This window comes from Phodopus roborovskii, unplaced genomic scaffold (assembly GCF_943737965.1).
Source record: "Phodopus roborovskii unplaced genomic scaffold, PHOROB, whole genome shotgun sequence".
In the NCBI taxonomy this organism is placed as follows: Eukaryota; Metazoa; Chordata; class Mammalia; order Rodentia; family Cricetidae; genus Phodopus; species Phodopus roborovskii.
The window spans coordinates 11,350,778-11,373,911 of NW_026126480.1; the positions used below are offsets into that span (position 1 = coordinate 11,350,778).

At 49.0% G+C, this 23,134-nt stretch overlaps 1 protein-coding gene across 1 annotated transcript in view; it reads left to right on the forward strand.

Annotated features, from left to right (window-relative positions):
- The first annotated feature begins 10,288 nt into the window (after positions 1–10,288).
- Positions 10,289–23,134, forward strand: part of Arrb1 (arrestin beta 1) — a 69,754-nt gene continuing 56,908 nt past the window's right edge. Inside the window, exon 1 of the mRNA XM_051192330.1 lies at positions 10,289–10,663. Coding sequence (XP_051048287.1) covers positions 10,644–10,663 — 20 coding nt within the window. The 5' untranslated portion in view covers positions 10,289–10,643. The remainder of the gene's footprint in view (positions 10,664–23,134) is intronic.

The following is a 23,134-nucleotide window of genomic DNA, read 5'->3' on the forward strand; positions in this document are numbered from 1 at the left end:
ACTGCCTCTAAATGTTTACAATCATGCTTCTTCTTTTTTTTTTTTTTTTCCATTTGAGCCCTCCTATTTTTCATTTCTCTAAAACCTTATGTTTTCAGACTGATCCTTTTTATTAACAATTATCTCTGGCTTTGTGAATGTAGTATAATATCATCTCAATGTTTCTAATCACAATATTAGGAGTAGTGAGTTCAAGGACAACCTGAACTACATAACATCCTATTTCAAAGAACAAAGAAAATCAGCTTTAATTTTTTTTCTGCTTTTAGCTAGCATAGCTGCACCAAAATGTCATCAGTTCACAAATATGTCAAGCTATGTAGATCAGGCTAGATTCGAATTCTTGCCTCTGTCTTACCTCTGTCTTCTGAGTGCTGGGATCAAAGCACGCACCACCATACCATAGCTTTGTTTTCACAATGCCATGAGCTATTTTGCTTGTATGTTTATAACTAAATTTTCCATACTTTATCTTAAGAAAAATTCTGATAATTTAAATCCAATAGAGCTAGCTGTGGGAGACAGAGAGTACATTTATTTATTCATTTTGTGTGTGGGGCAGGGGTGTCTGTGCACACCACAGCTCATGTGGAGTTCAGAGGACAACTTTCAGGACTCAATGGTCATCTTCAACCCTGTGGGTTCTGGGATAGAACTCAGGCCATCCAACTTGGCAAGTACCCCTTACTCTGAGTCACCTTACCCACCCCCAACTTCTTGTATTTTCGTTTTGTTTTTTGTTTTTTACTTTTTATAGTTCAGGGATTAAACACAGGACTTCATACATGCTAGGCAGGCACTTAACACTTAAGTACACCCCAGCCTTAATTTTTTTGTATCTTCTTATTATAATCAGAACAGGCTCTATGAACTGCAACATAGTAATCCCACTGACAACCTGCTTGCAGATACTTTTGTATATTTTAAAACCACCTTAGTCCTGCATGGTGCCAATGGCTATAATCCCAGTGTTTGGAAGATGGTTCAAGAGGGTCAGGAATTCACAGCCAACCTTGGCTACATATGGCCTTGTCTCAAAAAGAAAACTAAACTGAAAAACATACAAAAGAAATCCAACTCAAACCAAACCAAAATAGAAACAAAATTTTAACCCCATAAAAATATTATTTTGGTATGTAACAGTTCTAAGTTTATAGGACTGACAAGACAGGTGAGCAAGGCTAGTAAAGGTACTTACCTCACCAACTAGGGATGGAGATGTAGTGCAGTGGTAGAGCACTTGCCTGGCATGTGACATGTCTGGGATTCAATCCCCAGCCTGTAAAACTAATAAAACGTCCCTTAGGGACTCAGGCTTTTTCTCTGTGGTGGAATATTACTTTAAGATACATTACATTTATTGATGCTGTGGAATATTTGTTTAACGATGTGTTGCATTTGTTTAACTCTGTAAAGTTTTGCTTTTCTAAAACACCTGATTGGTCTAATGAAGAGCTGAAGGACAGGGATAGGCGGGGCTGCCAGACAGAGGAAAGAATCTAGGCTTGTCAGAAGAGCTAGGATGGAGAAAAGGAGAGGAGGATGCCAGGGGCCAGCCACACACCCAGCCACACACCCAGCCATGGAGTAAGAAGGGAAGAAAGAGCTATAGAATAAAGACAGGTAAAAAGCCCAGAGGCAAAATGCCGTTAAAGAGAAATGGGATAATTTAAATTTGAACAGCTGGCTAGAAACAAGCCAAGCTAGAGCTATGCATTCATAAATAAGAATAAGTCTCCATATATTTATTTGGGAGCTGGGTGGTGGGCCTCCAAAGGGTAAAAACAAAACAACAACAAAACCCACCAACTACACCCCCTATACACACACCAGATAGGGTTTCACTATGTATCCCTGGCTGTCCTGAAACTTACTCTGTAGACCAAGCTGGCCTCAAATTCAGAGATCCAACTGCCTCTGCCTCCCAAGTACTGGGATTAAGGCAGTGAACCACCACGGCACAACTGGGACTCAGACTTTTAAGAACCAGATCCTTGTACATACACACCCCAAATAAATAAAATGTAACACAACAAATTAAACAAAAAACTTAAGTCTTATGATTGTTGTACATTTATAATCTCTAGAGATCTTTGCTCACTTCTAAACTTCTATCCTTTTTTTACTGTTTTGTGTTTGTCTGAGATGGAGTCTGTCTATGTAGCCCTGCTATCTGTCCTGGAGCTCTACGCAGATGAGGCTGACTTCAAACTTACAAAGATCTGCCTGCTTCTGTCTCTTGAGTGCTGGGATCAAAGGCATGAGCCACACTCTTTCATCTTTTTATTTTGGGGGGTGGTGGTGGTTGAGATGGGGTTTCTCTGTGTAACAGTCCTCCTGGCTGTCCTGCCACTTGCTCTGTAGACCAGATCACAGAGATCTGACTAACCTCTGCCTTGCAAGTGCTGGGATTAAAGGTGTGCACCACCCAGCTTCTATTGTTTTTTTTTAATTAACATTTTTCAGACTTATTTGATTTATTTTATATGTATGGGTGTTGGATGGTTGGATGTGTATGATGTGCATGGCTGGTGCCTGCAGAGACCAGAAGAAGACATTAGATCTCCTGCAATTGGAGTGACAGATTGTTATGAGCACCATATGGGCGCTGGGAACTGAACTCAGATCCTCTGCAAGAGTAACATATGCTCGTAACACCATCTCTCCAGTCTCAAAGCTCTAGCCTTATATCTAATGTCATTGCTTTTCATCCTGAAGAGCTTCACTGAACACTCTTTTCTGCAGTCTGTGGGTGAAGAAGGATCTGTGTTTTCATCTGTCTGCAAACATTTTGACTGCAGTGGATCTACAGGATTTACTTGGGTTTTGGTTTGAGTACTGTGATAGTGGTATTCCATTGTCTGGACCTCTGTGGCTTCTGAGAAGTCAAACCCAACTGTATCATTCTCTATATCTACTTGCTATTTGCCTTCTTGTGGCTTTCAGGTCTTTCTCATTTTCTGGTTTACAGCTGTGTGGCAATGATGTGCTTGGATATCCTTTTCTTTGTTGGTTTCTTTTTATGTTTGTGTTTTGCTGAAATCCTTGGACATACGAGATGATCCTTTTCATCAAATCCATGGAATTCTTTTTAAATTTTTTTAAATTTATTTTATATAACAAAGTCCATTAAATCCATGGAATTCTTATACTTTTTTGTTTGTTTGATTTTTCAAGACCGGATTTGAAAACCCTGTGTATCCCTGGCTGTCCTGGAACTGCTTTGTAGACAGGCTGGCTTTGAACTCATAGAGATCTGCCTGCCTCTGCCTTGAGAGTGCTGGAAGTATAAGTGTGCACTGCCATCACCTGGCTTTGTTAGCTGCTTGTAAAGAATGTTCCTTTTGTTCTAACAGGTACTTAAATGACTGACTGGTCACCTTGAATTTGTGAATTTCTAAAAAATGTATTCTTTTAGTGAATATTTTAATTATTTGTTTTTAAATGAACAGTTTAGAAAAGTTGATTGAGATGGTGCATGTGTATAACCCCAGTACTTAGGAGATGGAGGAAACAGAATGGAGAAGTCAAGATCATCCTCAGCTAGGTGTGAAGTTCAAGGGCAGCCTGGGCTATATAATCCTGCCTCTAAAAAATAAGTTCACAAGTTTCTTTCAATTAAAAATCTGCTATTGAGGGCTGGAGAGATGGCTTGGCAGTTAAGAGCACTGACTACTCTTCCAGAAGTTCTGAGTTCAATTCCCAGCAACTACCTGGTGGTCAACATCCATCTATAGTGGGATCTGATACCCTCTTTTGGCATAAATGCAGATAAAGCACTCATACACATTAAAAAAAAAAAAGGTAGAAAAAATTCTGCTATTGAGCAGTGTGGTGGTGGTGCATGCCTTTAATCTCAGCACTTGGGAGGCAGAGGCCAGCAGATCTGGTTTGAGATGGGTTTGAGGCCAGCCTGGTCTATAGAGCTAGTTCCAGGACAGCAAAGGCTACACAGAGAAACCCTGCCTCAAAAAACAAAATACAAAACCAAACAAAATAAAAAATAAAAACAAACAAAAAAAATAAACCAAAAAACAAAAACAAAAAAAAAGCTTGGTATTGTATTGTTAATATCAAGATTGTCAAAACTGGAAAAAGTATTTAGTAAATTTCTCTCATATATGAGCTGTAAAAAGATTCTGGGCTTATTTATCCATCTGTAATAGATACTGACTGATCTTAAAGACTCTTATTTATTTATTTATTTATTTATTTACCTACTTTTTACTAATTTGTCTTTGAAGACATCTCTGTATATCCTTTCCTGAGGTTTGTGTTACTTCAGCAATGCTAATAGTTTATGTTAAACCAAGAAAACCCCAACATTGTTTTCAGCAGGGAGTAGAGTTCATACATAAGCTGAAATAGTTCTGCATGTTGACCAGCTGCCCAGTCTCTGACTGAGCCTACTTCCTCAGAACGGCCTGCTGTCCTGTGCTTCCTTTCCATTCCCTATCTCCTGTTCCAGAGATTGGCCCCAGGTCTATCTGAATTCCGCCCAGTGGCAGGCTCCTTCTTCCGCCCAGGCTCTGCTGCTGCTGCATTCCCTCCCCCTGGAATGCAGTTTATCCTTCATTCCTCCACTGAATTGCTCACACCTCCTCCTTGCTACTCTTAGCTCTGTACTCCCTCCATCCCTGTCTAATCTATTCTTCATATAACAGCTGGAGCCATCTCAAAGCACATCTTAGCATGTCCCCATTCTGTTTAAGGGCTTTACAGCCTCTCCATTCGCCTCTGAATAAAGATGAAACTACACACACACACACACACCACACTGACACACCACACACACACACACACACACACCACAAACACAGACAGACACACCCCCCCACCCCACCCCACATCACACACCACACACACACACACACATACACACACCACACTGACACACCACACACACACACACACACCACAAACACAGACAGACACACACCCCCCACCCCACCCCACATCACACACCACACACACACACACACACCACACCTACCACACACACTATATATACACATACCACACACACACATATACACACCACACCTACCACACACACACACCATACACACCACACATAACACACACACACACCACTCCTACCGCATATACCATATATACACATACCACACACACACATATACACACCACACCACACCACACACACACCACACACACCACCCCTTGGCATGGTGTGGTTTGTTTCTTGTCCACTTCTCTAGCTTTGCTGGAGGCACACAGTAGACAGAAGTCCTGGTCTGCATTGACATGGACTGTAGCAGGCAGGGATGACACTCAGATTTCTGGTTGGGCAAGTCAGAGAAGTTGCTAGCTTCCAGCATCTCCAGGGAACATCAGTTAGCTGCAAAAGCGAAGACAACACCTCCCACTTCTTCCCTCCCTCACTCTGCCTTTCAACTGCTTGACCAAGCTTTGAGTGTGAGTCCTAGGTCTGCCTTTCATTTGCTGTGTCTTGGCTGGGCACTTCCTCCCTGAAGAAAGTAGGAATCATTCCCACCCCTCCACTCCTCCCCACTTCTTTTTTTGGTCTGAGGGGGACTTTATTTAAAGTGGCAACTTTGGGAAGAGAAACAAATAAAAGGGTCCAGCTAGGATTGACATGAAGAAGAATTGGGGTGAAGAGGGCAAGAGATCTGCATCACTAAGCAGTCCTGGTCAAACGACGATCTGGAGGAACGTGTTCATAGGTTGTTTTGTTTTATTTTGAGACAGGGTCTCACTCTCTACCCCTGGCTGGCCTGGTTCTTGCTCTGTAGGTTATTCAGGCTGGTCTCACACTTAAGGCAATCGTACCTCTGCCTCTCAAGAGCTAGGATTACAGGTGTGTACTACTGTGCCCGGCACTTGTGAGTGTGGGAGTATTCTTGCCTGAGTGCACACTGGACTCGAGGTTGACTTCATGTATCTCCCTCTATGCTTTTTTTTTCTCATGACTTGGGGGGGGGGAGGGGACAATGTAGACATGCCACAGTGTGCATGTGGAGGTCAGAGGACAGTTTGTAGGAGTTCTCTCCTTCCTCAATGTGGGTCTCCCGGGGACTGAATTCAGATAGTCTGATTTGGCAACACTCTTACCTGCTAAGCTGTCTTGTCAGCCTAGGCTCATTTAAAAAAAAAAAAAAGAGAGAGATTTATTTTTATTTTAAACTGTGCATATGCATGCATGTCTATGTGTGGGTATGTGTATCAGTGTAGTTCCCCACTGAGGCCAAAAGAGAACATTAGATTCCCTAGAGCTGGGAGCTGGAGTTACAGGCATTTGTGAGCTTCCTGACACATGTGCTGGGAACCAAACTCGGGTCCTCTGCAAGAGCAGTAAGTACATGCTCTTAACTACAGATCCATTTCCCCACTGGGCTCTTTCTTCTTCTTCTTCTTCTTCTTCTTCTTCTTCTTCTTCTTCTTCTTCTTCTTCTTCTTCTTCTTCTTCTTCTTTTTTTAATACAAAGATCTATTAGGAGGCTGGGGATGTAGCTCACTTGGAAAAATACATGCCTAGCATATAAAGCCCTGGATTTGATCCCCAGGACTGCATAACTGGATGCAATGACACATACCTCTAATCCCAGCACTGAGGAGGTAGAGGCAGGAGGATCAGAAGATCAAGGTCATCTTTGACTACATAGTGCATTAAAGGCCAGGCTGGCTTACAATAGACCTTGTCTCAAAAAAATTGAAAAGGAAAGAAGTTGTGATCATGGGTGATGATCTGAAGACACAGAAGAGGCCTGAGTGATACATAGCTGGAGGTGGCTGCTTCCTGGGAGCCTTACTAGTGGAATCCATTTGCCTTTTAGGAAAATCTCTCTGGTGGAGGATGCATATCAAGTAGATTAAGATAGGAAGGGTGGAACTTCCAGTTCTTTGGACCATGACTTCTCTTGTTTGAGGAAGGAGCCTGCATGAGGGTTGAACAGACTCCATGTCATTCCTAACCCTCCACTTTGCACAGCCAGTCCCTGAGCAGGTGCTGCTGGCTCTACCTCTGAAGCATTATAAATGAGAAAGGTCCCCCTCAGGCTGTGGCATTTGGATATGTGGCTCCCAGTTGATGGTGTTGTCTGAGGAGGTTTAGGAGATGTGATCTTAGGAGGAAGCAGATCACTGTGGATCTGCTTTGAGGTTTCAAAATGTCACACTACACCCAGTGTCTTATCTTGTCTTTCTTTTCGTTTCCTTTTTTGACACAGGGTCTCTCTATAGAGCCTTGGCTGTCCTGGAACTCACTATGTAGACCAGGCTGGTGTTGAACTCACAGATCCACTTGTCTCTTCTGTTCCTCCTGAGTGCTGGGGTCAAAGGCCTATGCCACCACGCCCAGCTCGCTAGTGTGCTCTTTTTGCTTCATGTTGCCTGTTAGGAGATGTGAGCTCAGCATCCTGCTCCAGCCACGTGCTTCTGCTCTGCCATTGTGGATTCTCATCCCTCTGGAACCATCAGCCACAGTCAACTCTCCCTTGAGTTGCCTTGGCCACGGTGCTTTATCACAGCATCAGGAAGGTATAAAACAGCCTCCAACTGTGGCCATAAGTCCTTTCCTCTGTATTTCCTGGACCACAGCTCTAGTCCAAACCACTGCAGTACCAGGATACTGTACCAAGGGGGCATGCAGCCTCCGCTCTTGCCTTGTCCCATGTCATCCGCATCCAGCACTGTGAAGTACAACCTTGGAAAATGTAAAGTTGGACGTTACCTGTACGCCGGGTATGTCCAACCTCTTGACATTGGGACACAAAATTGTCACCTACAAAGACCACACATCAGAAATACACCATCTAATCACACACAAATCTCCTAATGTTTTAAAGAAGTTTATGCTTCTGTGTTGGACAACATTCATGGGTATTCTTGGCTGCATGTAGCCCACAGGTCAAAGGTTAGACATACTGAAGCCCCAAACCCTCTCTTTAAATTGGTTTCCCATGCATGTCACCCCTAATTATGGGACCTGTGTGATATGACTGTGCCTGTCTTACCTGCACCCACTCTTCCTGTTTACCAAACCCAGGCACACCCTCCTGGTTCCTTGCTGGTCCTTCAGCGGCAGCCCTTCATGTCACTGGCTTCTTGGTGCAGGTTTCTGCCCAAAGGTCACCTCTTAGGAGAGCCTTATCTAAGAATGTTAGTCCCAACCACTATTTTATTTCTTTCATACACTTATCACTAAAACTAGACTGCTGACAGGGAGCTCTCATGATCACTTTTGTAGTTTTATTAATTTTGATTATTGAATGAATGCTAAGTGCTTTCCTTAGGCCTGACAGATAAAAGGAAAGTACCCTCTTACCACCACCCCATTCTAAAGCCCTCCCTGGATTGAAAACTCTGTCCTATTTGCTACTGACCTGTAAATTCTGGCACAATAAACAGTTATTGAATAAACAGTAAGCAGAATTCTGGCCCTGCTCTTTATTAGCGTCCCTTGGAGGAAAGCTGGAGAAAGGGAGGTTAGGGGCCAAGGTCAAGAGCAGGCTATGGATTTGGGCTAGCAAGTTAGTTTCTCTTAGGCATTCATTTCAGAAAAGGCAACAGAGGCTCTAACTCATAAACCTGCAAGTGCCAAGTAGCATCAGGCACACCATCCACCCCCTCATAGGGTTTATAGAAGGGATGCATGCCCTTGACATTTTTCATGTTGACTCCATCATCTACCAATCTGTTCAGTGTCCCTCAGTGTTTAGAGCCTTGCTTTCCAAAACTGGATGAGGAAGAACTCCATCGGGGGTGAGGGCTACCTGGAACCATCTGGTGCATCCTTCTGGGCTGTTTGTTTTACTGGGAAGTAATCGAAAACATTTTTTTGTTATAGTAACATAACCACAGATACTTATAGAGTAGGATGAATAATTCGCACGAATGCTTTGAGAATTAGCACTGGGCACTGCATTGGTAGCTTCCAGCTTGGAGGAAGCCTATGTGGAGAGTACAAGACCAGATTTCTCCATTGGTTAGGGGCCTTTTGGGCTCACAAAGTGAGCTTCCTACTTTCAATAGAGGATTTTGTTGTGCTCCTTTCACTATCCCCCACTCCTGTAGAAGGAACAGGTGGTTTCCTGTTCTGCCCTGCTTGGGGCAAGGGGGTGATCCCAGGGGCAAAGAAAGGGCAGGTGGAAGTTCCAGACCTTAATTCATTTTCTCCTAGCTCTTATCATTGCTCAGACACGGACCACCCTGCCTGCCCATTAGCCTCTACTCACCCCTCCCCAATCTGGACATAATGATAGTCATTATCCTAGGATATTATTACCAACGCTATAAACAGCACACTCTATGTAAACAGCATAGGTAACTGTTTCTGAACATAATTACACGTGTTTCCAGAGCCTCAATTCCATCAGAGTAAATGATAGCTTCCTTTCCTATCATTAATACTCCGATATTAGGGACCTATCAGGGCCAATTAGTCAAACTCTAGCAGTGAGGTGGTGAGAAGGACCTCACATTCTTCCAGAGCCTGTAAAGCAAGAAGGAACCTCTCAAGATCCCTGCTAGGAGAAAACGGATTAAAACCCAGAACCCTTCCCATCCCTCCTTAGCCTATGGGTTCCACCCTCCCAGCTCTCACCTGCGGCTTCATAACTTGAGGAAAGTCAAGATTTCCAAAGATACCAAGAAAGCTGCAGATGGTAGTCTCTGCTGGACACTATTGTATTCAGGGACACAAGGACAGTGAGTCCCTTTGACCCATGGACAGGTCACCTGCTGGTTTTAGGACCCAGCCAGTGCGCACGGAATGGGCTCCGAGATGGCTGGTGTTCAGTCACCATTGCAGGCAACTAAGCTAGGCCTGGGTGCTATAAACGATGAGCCACCAACGGGTCGGCTCTCTGTCCCTTCCTTATCTCTAGTTCTCACTGCTTCCTCTTTAGGCCTTCCCCTCCCGCACCCTTTCCACTCTCATCTGCTCTCCAGAGTTGCAGTCCGCTGCCCGCACCCACCCCTTCTTCCTGTCCCCGCTGTGCAGTTGGGTGGTATCTCTCCAGAAGGGCGGGGGCGGGGAGGGTGGAGCAAAGGGCGAAGGCCTGGTTAGGCTTCTGGAATCTCTCGCTGTCCTCACTCAGGGGCGCCGCTGTGGCTGGGCCTGGAAGTCTGCGGATTTTCCGCTTTCATCTACCCGCGGACACAAAGGCCAGCCCTGGCCTGCGCGGGAGACGCGCTCGCACCCACGGCTGTGCGCACACACGCACAACTGCACAAAGACGTGAACACCTCTGCATACACACACACACACACACACACACACACACACACACAGACACTTTCCCGACAGGCTCGCGCGCACAGCCGTGCACACTCACTCGCATTGGCACGCGCCTGCGTGCACGCGCTCGCGTGGATCAGACGTGGTCGGCTGCCCAGCCTTTACTCTCTGGGCGCGCACACGCAGAGCCGCGCACGGAGTCACACACGCGCGCTCACACCCGCACGCTCCACGCCCCTGGCGGCGGCCCGGGCGTTGTGCTGCTCGAGCGACGGGCGGGGACCCGGGCGGGGGCGGCGGCGGCGACAGCGGAGGAGGCGGAGCGGGGTAGCCGGGAGCGGGCTGGCCCGCGCTCCTCCTGGCGGCCGGGGATTTTCCAGCCTGGGCGCTGACGCCGCGGACCTCCCTGCGGCCGCCGCGGACCATGGGCGACAAAGGGACACGGTGAGTGCGGGTGGCCGTCCTGCATCGCGCGCGCGTGGGGACGACCTGGGAGAGGGCACGGGCGGAGGTTCCAATCAGCGTCACCCGGGATCTGGCACTCTGTTCTCCGCTCAAGTCTCTTGTGTGGTCGCTGGCCAGTACCATGTGTAAGGACCGAGGCAGCCAGGGTGGGCCACCCCATCAGGCTCACGGTCCCTGGCTGAGACGAGCTCACACACCCTGCACTGATCGGCAGATTCGAGGACGCTCCGGGGCAGGCTGACACACCATACAGACACACACAACAGACACACAGACATAGACACACACACACACACACAGACACACACGCGTATACACACACACACACACACGCTCATGAACACAGGAGCACCCTCCTGCTGGCACATACTGACAGCCGCTGCCACACTTTTGCATTTATGACACGACAACGTCACACACGTTTTCTCTCGAGCACACACTCGTCTGTCAACACATTCTTGCTGACAGTGCTGTTAGCATACACAGGTCCTGTTAGCATACACACACACCAGCTCTAACACACCCTCCTGTTGCCACATGCATGTGGTCATACACCAACACACATACCCTGTTACTTGAATGCTGCAAAGCACACTCTGGCTGGTGCACACAGTCTGTTAACCCTCTCTGACATGACACCACCAACATGACTGATGCGGCCACATGTCTTAGTGACACACCAATGCTAACCACACTGCAGGGCAGAAAATGCCCATAGGGCCTGACATCCCGTGGCATGGGGTGGGGTGGGGGTGGATACACTCACTCCTGACTCCCCATGGCAGGACTGGAAACACAGGTCACAGAGTGGAGGACTCTGTCTGGGGCCTGGAAAAGCAGGTCCCATTCACATGGCTTCCTTCCCCTCTGACCTCCAAAGCACACAGCTGGGAGCTACATCCAGCTGAGGGAGGTGAGGGGAACTTTTTTTTTTTTTTTTTTTTTTTTTTTTTTTTTTTTGTAGAGCCTTCCTTGAAAGGAGAGGTTAGGCCCTCAAAATGGAAACTAGGGCAAAGTGGGAGAGCTAGGGGAGAGGCAGGGAAGCTCTTGGGGTCAGCCTTATGACCTAAACCTGCCCTGGTCAACCTTCTACCAATTCACCTCCCTGGCCCCTGAAAGCCTCATCATGTGGTCCTCCATGGCTAATCCTCTAGGCTTCCTGCACCTGCTGTTCTTCATTGCTCTCCTTATCTTTGTGTCCTTCCCTCTGCCTTTACATCCTTTCTTCCAGGATTTATTTATTTATTAAGCCCCTGTTGTATACTAGAAATAGCATAGGGGATCAGAGATGATTAGAGAGGAAATATCCCTGGGGCCACATGTTGGGATCTTTAAACAACTTGATCCCCCCAGCTGAGACTCTTCACAGTGTGTGAAAGTGATTCTAGAGGTTATTCCCATTTCCCAGGAGTAGAAACTGAGGCACTGAGGTAACTCAGACAGACCCTTCATGGTTTGAAACTGCTTTCCACCAGCCTCCCTACTGCTGGTTCTTCCAGGAGGTTAATTTCCTTTTCTGGTTTCTCCAAAGAGCAACCAAAGGATGAGAAAGGTCATTTTCCTTGCTTAAGGTCAGGAGTGGGCAGAGGCCAGAATCCACTGTGCCTGTGTCTGTCCTTGGGGCCACTAGGTGTTGTGTGGACCCCAGGTGCCTGCATTGTGCAGAGGCACAGCTGTGGGAGACTAAAGAGGGTTATGAGGTGTTTGCATTCATCTTGAGGCCTAGTCCCTAGCAGCTGGCCGGCCAGCACTGTGGCCCAGCTGGAGGAAGGATGCCAGACTGTTTTCAGCCACATCCATCTCCCCATGGAGACCCTCCTGACCTGCGAGGTCAGGTTTTGCTGCAGCAAGGGATAGTGGGGAGCCAGCAGCCATCCTTTCTTCTTTGTTCTGCTGTGCTGCTGGTGATCAGGGTGACTCAGCCCTGCCGGGCCTCTCTGTAACTAGGGGAGAAGTGTTAGACGCCTCCCTGACATCGAGAATTGCCACAGGATGAGGACACCTGTTGGAAAACCTATCTGAGACCAGAGCCTTGTTTTTGACTCCCCCTGCTCTGCTTCTAACTCAAGGACTGACTTAGTATTCCCATCTGTAAACAAGAGCAATCAGAACTTTGGTTTTCATGGTTTCCATGAGTTTACTGAGTTTACTGGACATAGGAGCAGGAATTGCCTAGGCCTGGAAATATGGTCTGGCTAGATAAACTCCACCTGTCCCTGCCTGTCCTCCTTATCCTGCCCCTCCAGGATCCTCTAGAACTCCAAATTCTGACATTCCCTTTCTAGATCTATCTGGATAAGAAAGGCAAAATCACAAAGAGACTTTGACTATTGTGTTCCATTAGTCATGAGATTTTACTTTGTGAATTGGAAAGGACTTTGTAAATACCCAACACTCAGGCTCTGGAATCTGCACACCTATCCATCTGTCTCAAATTTCACCCTATGGAGGAAGTGATAATAATCATTAATCAAAGCTGTCATTGCCCTCTGGGAACTCCATGGGTTGAGAGAGAGGAGTTACAGGGCAGGATCATGATAGCGTTAAGATGGGGCCTTAACAGGGGTACTAGGAGCAGGTTCATTAAGCAAGTAGTTTCTTTGTACCCTGGGGCTGGAGTTTCTAAAGATGAATGCCCAGAAGATTCGTCCCCAGGTGTTTGTGATGCAGGACACTGGACACAGCACTGTGGGAGGCAGAAGAGGAGTCGATGCCAGAGCTCTGGGCTGGATGTGGCCTGAAGCTGTCCAGGGTAGTCAGAGCTGCAGAGATTTATCTGTAAGCCTAAGGAGGCTGAGAAATGGACCTGGATGACCCTGCCAGGCCTGGAGATGTGAAAGGAGGCCTGCGGTCTGGGGGTAGAGCTCAGGAGGCCAACACTGGCCTGTCATCCCCAGCCTGGGAGTGTTAGGCTAAGGAGACAGGATTTTTCCCCCAACACCAGGGTCAGCTGAAAGGAGATGGTGGGGCAATGGAGGGGTGGGAGTGAATCTTCCTTTTCGGTCTGAAGGCAGAAAGGCTCTAGAAACAAGGCTCAGAACTAAGGCTGCAGGCAGGGTAGATGAGGAAGTTGGGGCCCAGCAAGCCAGATGGTTGATTGGACCTTTGCTCCCTGTCTGGTGTTAGAATTATGTTCATGGGGGCTGGGAGGATGGCTCCAGAAAAGTGCTTGCTGCTTAAGCATGAAGTCCTGAGTTTGGGTCTCCAGAACCCACATAAAGGCTGGGCACGGCAATCCCTAACCCCTGGTACTAGGGGTTGGGGTTAGGCATGTGGGGACAGGCATGTTGTTGGAGTTCTCGGGCCAGCCAGCCAAGCGCTCAGGTTTAGCGAGAGACTTTGTCTCAAAACAGGGTGGAGAGTGTCAGAGGAATATTCTAGATATTAACTTCTGACCTTTACATACGTGCACATACATGTACATGCCCATCAGCACACATACAAGAAGTACTACATAATCTCACTGCATTCCTCCCACAGTTTATTAGCATGGGAATTGCTGTTCCCATTTTAAAGATATGGAAATAAACTAGGAAAGAGAAAGCGTGTCCACCAGCATTCAGCCAGCTAGCATCTGCACAGAGGTCTCTCTGCCCAGCAGGTCCTCTCTGCTACTGTATACTCAGAGGGAAAGGGGCTTGTCCTATCCACAGCTGGCTTTTCAGCTGGTCCTACTGACTCTAAAAGTGACCCGAGGGATCATCTTGAGGCAACAGATGTTGATAAACTTCCCCACTACCCCTCACCCCTTAGCCCCCTTGCTACATTCAGCCACAAGGAGGGAGGGTGGCTGTAGTGGGGACTTGCAATCACCAGCTCTCTGTGAACCTTGGCTGTCTTTCTTGAGGTGGTTAAGCCCTGGGTGACCCTTCTTGGCTAGAACATAGGGAAGTCCTGTGGCTTTGGCAGGAGTGTTCTTGGGTTGCTGCTGGGCGTGGCGGTGAGCCTGGCCCAGTATCCCTGATTCCCAGCTGTCTTCTGGGTTACAGACTCCTTTGATGGCTCGTTTCCTTTCAAGTCTGGACCTCCTGGCTCGAAACCGAAACCTCTAGCTGGCATGGGGTCAGGGGTCCTTAGCTGTGGGCTTGCCTCCTCCAGGGCCTGTCACCCTGCTGTGTTGGTTGAAGACAACAACAGGGAGCCTCAGAGTGGCCTCTTGGCCTCCACCAGGCTATCCTTTCTACTCTTGTTGGGGTGACATGCTGACTGTCTAGCTAAGACCCGCGTGCGGTAGCAGGGGAGCCAGAAGTGGGCTGAGGAAGAAGAGGGAGGCTTTGACAGATTCCTCTGGACCTCAGCCTAGGGACAAAGGGGCAGGTGGGGACTTGAAAGTCTTCTGAGTAGACACTGATAGTTCCCATGGAAGGATATAGATGACCTTGGTGTGGGGAGAAGGGTGGATGTGATGAGAAGATGACAGGAACAGCAGAGCCTTGGAGAGCATTGGTGTGTGGGGTGGAGAAAGCGGCAGACAGCGGAGAACAGCTGGGCCTTGGAGTCCTAGAAACAGGGAAGAGCTACAGAGGCTAGAGGAGGAGGAGGGGTTGCAGCAAGATCGCCACATGGAGCCAGGTGGTGGATGGGAGTCTGGGGGTTTGGTGGAGTGGCGAGGGGTGCAGTTGAGCACAGTAGGCAGAGGAGAAAGGGGTAGGCCTCTGTTTTTCTATGTGCTTTCTGGACCGCTCCTCTGCAAAATGGTCACAAAGCACTTGAAATCAGTGCAGGCTTCCTGGAGGGATCCAGGTCTTGTAGGATGGAAAAAACATACTGTGGTGCGTGAGCTGGCCAGGGCAGGTGTGCTGCTGGAGCGAGGGTCCTCTGACTCCAGAGGAGGTCTGGAAGGGCTTCCTGGGTCATGTGACCCTAAGCTGGTTGCTGGATTTCAAGGAAGGCCTAGGTGGCAGGAGGGTGCACTAGGCAGAAAGAAGAGCCCATGCCAAGGTATTGACACCAGCCCAGGTGGACAGCTGTGGGAGCAAGGCTGAAAAGGGTGGCAGCTCTGGCCATAGGCACTCGAGTGGCTGAGGAACATGGGGGTAGTGGTGGTCTTTGCTTGCCCCTTTGGTTCTGACTAAATCTGCTTCTTATTTGTGGGCCCACTAGCCTTCAGATCTGGTACTTGGAAGACGCCTGCTAGAGCTTTGTTGAACTAGATTGAACTCTGTCCCCTTCATGTCTCTGCTCCCAGCCCTGGGCCCCCCTAAGTGCTGATGTAAATTCCATCTCTTCCATTAGGGATCCCTCTGAACTGAAGCGCCACTCCTGACATTGGGCTGGCTGTTCAGAGGAGAGGGATCATGGCTCATTTAGACAGGCAGAGGCAGTAACACTCTATCAGACCTGAGGCTGCCTAGCAGGCAATGTCCCCACTCCGCAGGGCATGGGGTTGCTGAGGGGTGAGTCTTGTCTTTATATATATGCTGGGGCAGAACGAGGGTCCTGCTGGCACATTTCAGGCACTGTCCTGCCATGTGCAGGATGGATCCTGTCCCCGGGGGTGGGTGGCTTGATTCCTACAAGGGAGTGGAGAATGGGGGTGGGACAAGGTGGCTGTTTTGAGAGGGGGAACAAAGGGCTCTGTTGTCCAGCCCCTTCTCTGCCTCCCTCCTCAGAGGAGCCCTGGCTGGGTCATCTCTCAGGAGACGGCCTCCTCCTTCCTGGGACTGGCCCATCTCTAGAACTGCCTCAGAGGAACTCCTTGTTCCTGCTCAGGAGACCTGATGCCAGATGAGGCCTCGGGAGGCCAGGCCCCAGGGCCTGGACTTCATAAGTCCCTGGAGATCTGTGTGATTGAAGTCAATACTGAAAGGATGGGGCCCTGTCTGGTGAGATCCCCATAGAGCTTGGGTCCCAGGGAGAGAAAACTGACTGTTGACTAAAGAGCCTGGGCAAGGTGGTGGTTGTGGCAGGAGGCAGAGTGTCCCTTCCACGCTGGCCTGGGGCCGGTGGATTCACAATGGGTTCCCTGATGCTCTTGCAGCTTCACCCCTCCCATGTTGCCACCAGTGGGGGTGGAAAAGGTTTTGGCAAAAGGCCAAGGGAGTAGAGTGGGATGGACCATTCTAGGAGCACTCCAGTCCCTGTTGACAGCTCACTCACTGCTGTGTGACCCAGGACATGAGATTCACCAAGTCTGAGCCCTAATGTCTCCACAGAAGTCAAACCGGCCTGCATGTGTGAGGCCCTTCTCTTGCATTTTGATTACTGGCTTTTATTTTGGGGGGGGGGAAATTGGGGATTGGACAGCTCAGGTCTTTGTTACAGGCTGGTGAGGTAGAGTTTGCCAAGGAAGTGGGTCCAGGGTGTAGAGTCCGTGGTGCTAAGGGTCCGGAAGGAGCTACCTCCTGCTTCTTCTGTGTCATTAAGTCTTCCTTGTGTAGTGGCCTTCACTCTCTGGTCTCACCTCCAGTCTCCAGGGACATCCAATCAACTAGTCATTGGCAAGTCCCTGAAGGTCAGTTGCCTTTAAGTGATTCCTTCCAGAACATGTTTCCTTCCTCCCTTCAGCAGCCCTGCATCCCTCCCCCCCAAACAGGATTTCTCTGTGTAGCCTTAACTCTCCTGGAACTCATTCTGTAGACAGGACAGGCCTCCTACTCAGAGATCCACCTGCCTCTGCCTCCCAAGTGCTGGGATTAAAGGTGTGCATCACCACCTCCTGGATCCTTCAAGGGTCTTCAGGGATTACTTCCTTCAGGGAGCAGCCTGAGTCTCTGTGGTACTCCGGGGCCCTCTTCTAGGCCAGCCTCTTTCAAGCCACCAGCTCTACCAGACACGGATTAGTTGCTCTGGGAAGCACCAATTTCCGGGTTTCAAATCCCAGCTCTGACACTCAAAAGCTGATTGTCTAACCAATTGTTTAACTGATTGTAGCTCTCTGTAAAGCTGGAAGGAGGTTGTCTGGAGGGTTAGGTGAGTTGAAACAGGTCTAGCTCAGAGTTCTGGCACAGTGTCAGGGCTGAAGGTGAGTGCTGAATGCTCTCCCTGGATCAGCCTTCCTTACCAAGCTGAGCTTCCCCAGAGAGGAAACTGGGGAACTTCCTCCAGGAAGCCCTCCATGCTTCCTGGTCTCTTTGCTGTCTTTCCAGTGTGCACCCTCACCTCTCTCCCTGCTTGTACTTTCTCATACGAAGTGAGAACTCTGCAAGGGCACCTGGCCCAGGTATCTGTGCAGGCCTGGCATGGCACTGAGCTCCATAAATATTTGTTCAGTGAAAGAAGCTGAATGTAGGCGGTTCAGTGGGAGATGTCCTCAGAAGGGAGAGAAGGATCTCAGAGCAGCGCAGAGCCACAGGAATTAGATTAGGCCCATGGCCCAGAAGGCAGAGGTCATGGGATGGCCAACTTTCTCTCAATTAAAAAAAAAACAACAACAAAAACATAGTTTCTGATCATGGAACTTCCTGGCAGGGGATTGATGGCCGCTGGCGCTGCTGCTGCTGCTCCCTGTTGGCAGCACCTTCCGAGCATTCCTCTGCTTGTCCAAATCTCTGATATTAGGGATTAAACCTATGTGTGCTGAACTGTAGCCCCAGCCCTGTTTTTGTTTTTAGGCAGGGTCCTTAGCTCAGGCTAGCCTTCACCTCCTTGTATAGTGAAGGTTGATCTTGAACTTTTGACCCTCCTACCTCTACCTTCAGAGTGCAGGGATTACAGGCCTGTGTCAGTGTGCTTGGTTTATGTGGTGCTGGAGATTGAACGCAGGGCATCATACACCCTAGGCAAATACCCCCAATCCCACTTGTTAAGTGCCCCAGTGTGGAGCCATCTTCCCCTGACCCCTAAGTGTGGGCTCCTTCTGCCATGATTATCCTCAGTCGTTCCTGAGCCTTTCTTTCTCTGCTTTGGACGGTGGCAGGAGAGCAGGGAGTCCCACTTGAGGGTGGACATCTGGGTCTGGCAACAGTACATCCAGTGTGGTTTGACGTGGCTTGAGGAGGGGGCCGTGGCTTCCCATGATCTGCCTGGATCAAGGAGCTCTTTATGCAGTTCAAGAGCCCGCCTTGGCTGGCAGAGTCTAGGACTCCCCATTGGCTGTCCAGTGGGCAAGTGCTCAGAACCCACCTCATAAGGGACAGAATTCTGGGCACTGGATCCAGCAGGCTGTGGTCATAATCAGCTAATTAAACCACCCAAGAATGGATGTTTGGCTGGCCCAGAGGAGTGTGTAGGGGAGTTAGGAGGGATGGAGAGGCTGGGAGAGGGTCAGAGGGATCCTGAGAGCAGAGCCTGCAGGGCAGAGCTGGGAAAGGGGAGCAGGAAGCAGGAAGAGGAGCAAGGAAGGGACAGGTGCAGAGAGGGTGCCCTCTGGGCAGAGCACCCTGGTAAAATGGAACCCCAAACCCCACTTCTTTGGTCTCTCTGAGCCTCAGTTTCTCAATGTGTCAAAGAGGAGAGGCTTTGGCCTAGGAGGTCTCTGGAATGGCTCCTCTTTTCCCAGCTTCTGTGCTGAAGAGAGGAAAAGGCCCAAGCAATGCTGCTCAGTGCTCAAAAGCAAAGGCATAGCCTCCAGCAGCCTGTACTGAGGGAGGAGCCCACAGTGCCTGGCTCTGCTGGAACCCACGGATCTGAGTAGCTCCAGGCAGAGGTTAATTGGAAGGGGAGGCTTGCCAGTAGCCCCTCCAGGATGCTCTCCACAGGTAGAAGCTATATCCAGGTTGAGTCCTGCCACTGTCCTGTGATTTCAAATAGTGTCCCCTGGGAGGGACTGTTTAAAGTGCTATTTCCCCTCCCCAGGGGTGGAGCACTGTCTTTTCCATCTCTGTAGGAATTTCCTGGGTAGTACTATCAGGGTGTGTGTGTGTGTGTGTGTGTGTGTGTGTGTGTGTGTGGTATATGTGTAATGTGTGTGTAGTATGTATGTGTAGTGTGTGTGTATGTGTAATGTGTATATGTGTATATGTGTATATGTATGTAGTGTGTGTGTGTGTGTGTAATGTGTGTGTGTAGTATGTATGTGTATGAGATGGGAGAAGGGACTCCCCAGAGGTAGAGCCCCAAGGTTTCAGGTGTGGATTTTACAGTAAGACAAACACAGCAACTGCCCCTGAGCTCTCACTAGTTCACTTTCATGGCCTTGGTCAAGGACTTGGACTCTCTGAGCCTCGGTTTCTACACTTCGGAAGTCTACACCAGGTGGCTATGGGCCCAGAGGTAAGGGTTTAATAAAATCACCACTATAGATGGGATGGTGGTTCACACCTGTGATCCCAGCATGCAGGGGGATGCCAACTAATTTCTGAGGGGCCAGGGAAATAGCTCAGCTGGTGACGGTGCTTGCTGCAGACTGGCTACCTGAGTTTGGTCTCTAGAACCCATTAGTCAAAGAAGAGAACCTAGTCTCAGATACACAAACACAAATAAATAAGATGTGATATATCCGTCACTTGTTATGGAAGCCTTTGGCTTTTATCTGCCTATCCTATCTACCCTTCCCCTCCCTGTTCCTCCTCTTTCCCCTTTTGACTGTCCCCCAGCTGGTCCAGGGCTGTGCACTGGGGCTGCACATGGCCATAGAAGACCAGTCATGACAGGAAAGGGAAGTGAGATTGCCCAGGGCCCTCGTTATAGAGCTGGGGTGGGGCACCTCCTCTTTGGCCTCTGTCTGCCAAAGCAGATTCTCTAAGAGGAAGTGGGGAGAGATTGCAGAGTTGGAATAACTGTGGAGAGAGGGCCCCTGGCACCCCAGGCCCAGCTCTAGCTCCTTTACCCCTCACCCCTTTCAGAGCCCAGAGCCTGGTTTGCTGCCAGGGAAGCCAGGCCACTTTTTCACACACTTGGAAAACAACAGCCCTTCCTGGTTCCCAGCATTCAGCAGGAGGGGCTGGAGAGATGTTGGGAGGTCTGGGGGACCAGCAGCACATGGCAGGGGGTTGCCTCTGTTTCCCCAGCCTCTTGCCAGCCTCAGAGTTGGGCTGTGACCTGCCCCCAGCAAGGGCCTCTGACTTGGAGAATGCCTAGGGAGCTGGTTATATAAATCAGTGAGACTCTGTGCTCACTTCCTCCTTCCCTCCCCAAGCAAGAGGCAGGTGCTGCTTTGCTCAGAATCTCTAGGCCCAGCAAGTTATGGTGACCATGCTTTGCTGGGGTGTGGTAGGTGTGGGGGTGGTCTCCTTGTCCACACCCTGTGGGGCAAGCCTTGTGGGCTGCCTCAGTGCAGGCCTCTGGCTTGGCACTGATCTTTGCCTCCTCCCACACCCTGAGGAGTCTGAAGCTGCAAAGCCTCATTAGAGGAAACAGGCGGCAGGCCTGAGATCATTTGCCTACAAACTGCCCCCAGAGGGGAGCTGGCCTCTGCAACCAGAAGAACAAATCGCCAGCATTTTTCAGTTTGTTCCGTTCCATTCCACAAACATTTCTCCAGTGCTGGCTAGGTGCCAGACCTCTACTACAGGCATGTCCCTGGAGTTGCTCAGCCTACCACAGTGGACATTTAAGGAGCAGTTTGGCTTCATGTGACACCTAAGGGTAGCCTGTTCCTCTGTGGCTGACGTGCTGGTCCTCCTGGAGCTCTCATGAATGGAAAACTGTCTCTTGTAGGTTTTCAGGGCCAGCTTACTCCCTTTTAACTGGGCCAGCCACTCCCCAGGAGGAGACACTGAACAAATGTTTCTCTGAGCATCCTGACAGGTCCTGGGCCCTATGCTAAACACCTGAGATAGGAAATATAGGCAGCCTCTTACGGCATTTGTATGTTTGGGGGAGTCAGAAAATAAATGGCTGTAACATGCTTAAGAGAGTGGTAAGGGGTATCGGTTTATAACCAGAGACAGCAATCCAGGATTATGGCTCAGAGGACATTATATGGAACAGGGATGCTGTGGGAGATGCATTTGATAGGCTCCAGATATGAGCTTGGTGGTCTGTGATACAGACTGTCATCTGGGACTGGAGAACCCCTGTGTCAGGTTGAAATTCATGGCTTTCAGATAGGGAGTTTCTTGGGAATTCAGACTGCTCAGACTGAAAAAAAAAAAAAAAATCTGGAGTGAAGGTGGTCATGTGCATTGCTTGTAATTCCAGTCCTCAAGAGAAAGAGGGAGGAGGATGGCTACGAGTGTGAGGTCATCCTATCCTACATTGTAAACTCTGGGCCAGCTAAGGTGACATAGTGAGTCTCCTCCATCCCCAGCTGCTCTTTTCTAAACAAAACTAATGTCAAGAAATCAGGGCAAAAAGTGAAAGTGTCACAGAAAGTGTTTTAGTGAGATTAGAAATGAGATGAATACATTGGTAGACACTGGGAAACAGCATTGGAAGCCAGGGCTGCCCAGGGTCTACCCTGGTGGCAGGCAGAGATTTCAAACCTTGCAAACAGCCATTGGAGGTTTCCAGCAGAGTGCAAGGCTGGGGAGCTAAGGCTTAGGGGAGACAACTCTGGTTTAGGGCATGGCCAGCAAGGGGCATGTATGCTGGTCTCTGTAGTTTAGAGGGTCATCTTTAGGGACATTGAAGCCAAGCAGTGTAATAGAGAGGGGAGTGGGCTGGGGTCCTCACCTTCCCATACCTGCATCTGTCTGTGGGTGAGATGCTGAAATTCTGGGGAAGTGGTACCCTTCTCCTTCACTGTAGTGTCTGTGCTAATGAGAACACCCAGCATCTTAACAGGGCTCATCTGGTGGGAGATTTTTGTCATGAGTCTGTGTGGCCCCAGGGCTGTAGGAGAAAACTGAAGGCATTTAAAAAGACTTAGTAAGGGGTATTTTGATTTTTTTTTTGGCAAGTTTTTTTTCCAGTATCCTAAAAAGGACAAAGCTGATGACACGTTATAATCAAGCAGCTAATATGCACACCACTCTTCCTCACATGCAGCAGCAGCGCACAGCCTTTCTGCAGCCATTCAGCAGCCATGATTGAAATCACCTTTGCAGAATGAATCCTGTCTAGGAGGGAATTTTCAGAGGACTATGATGAGCCCTTCCCAGGCCACACAGATGGTCCTGGGCTCCTCCAGCTTCAGCTCCCTTACGAGTGAGAGACTATCTGAAACAGAGTCCATACTCCCTGTAGAGAAACCCATTCCCTAGAGTCCCAGCTCAGACATCCTGTCTGAGTGATGATGTGTGTGTCTTCTAATCCTGCTCCATTCTACCAGTTTCTGGCCTGGGTGGCTTCACTAGCCTTCTGCCTGTCCCAGGCTCAGTGTATAAAGCCTGGAAGCAATCCCTTTGTTCAGAAACACACCAGACCATGACTGTCCCAGCTTAAGAGCTAGCCAGTTGCTGCCTCCAGGAGCTTCTATGATTTTCAGGAGGCACCAAGAGCCTTGCAGCTCCCATCTCTAACTTCCTGTCTGTTGTCTTCACATTGTGGACACTGGCTTGACCTCAATGGCTATTGACTTTCCACACTTTGTGTCTTTATCAGATCAGGCTTTTTGTCTTGGAGAGCCCTTCCTCCTTCAATTTGGTGGAACCTTTTTTATGTTGTTCTCAAGACATGATCTTACTA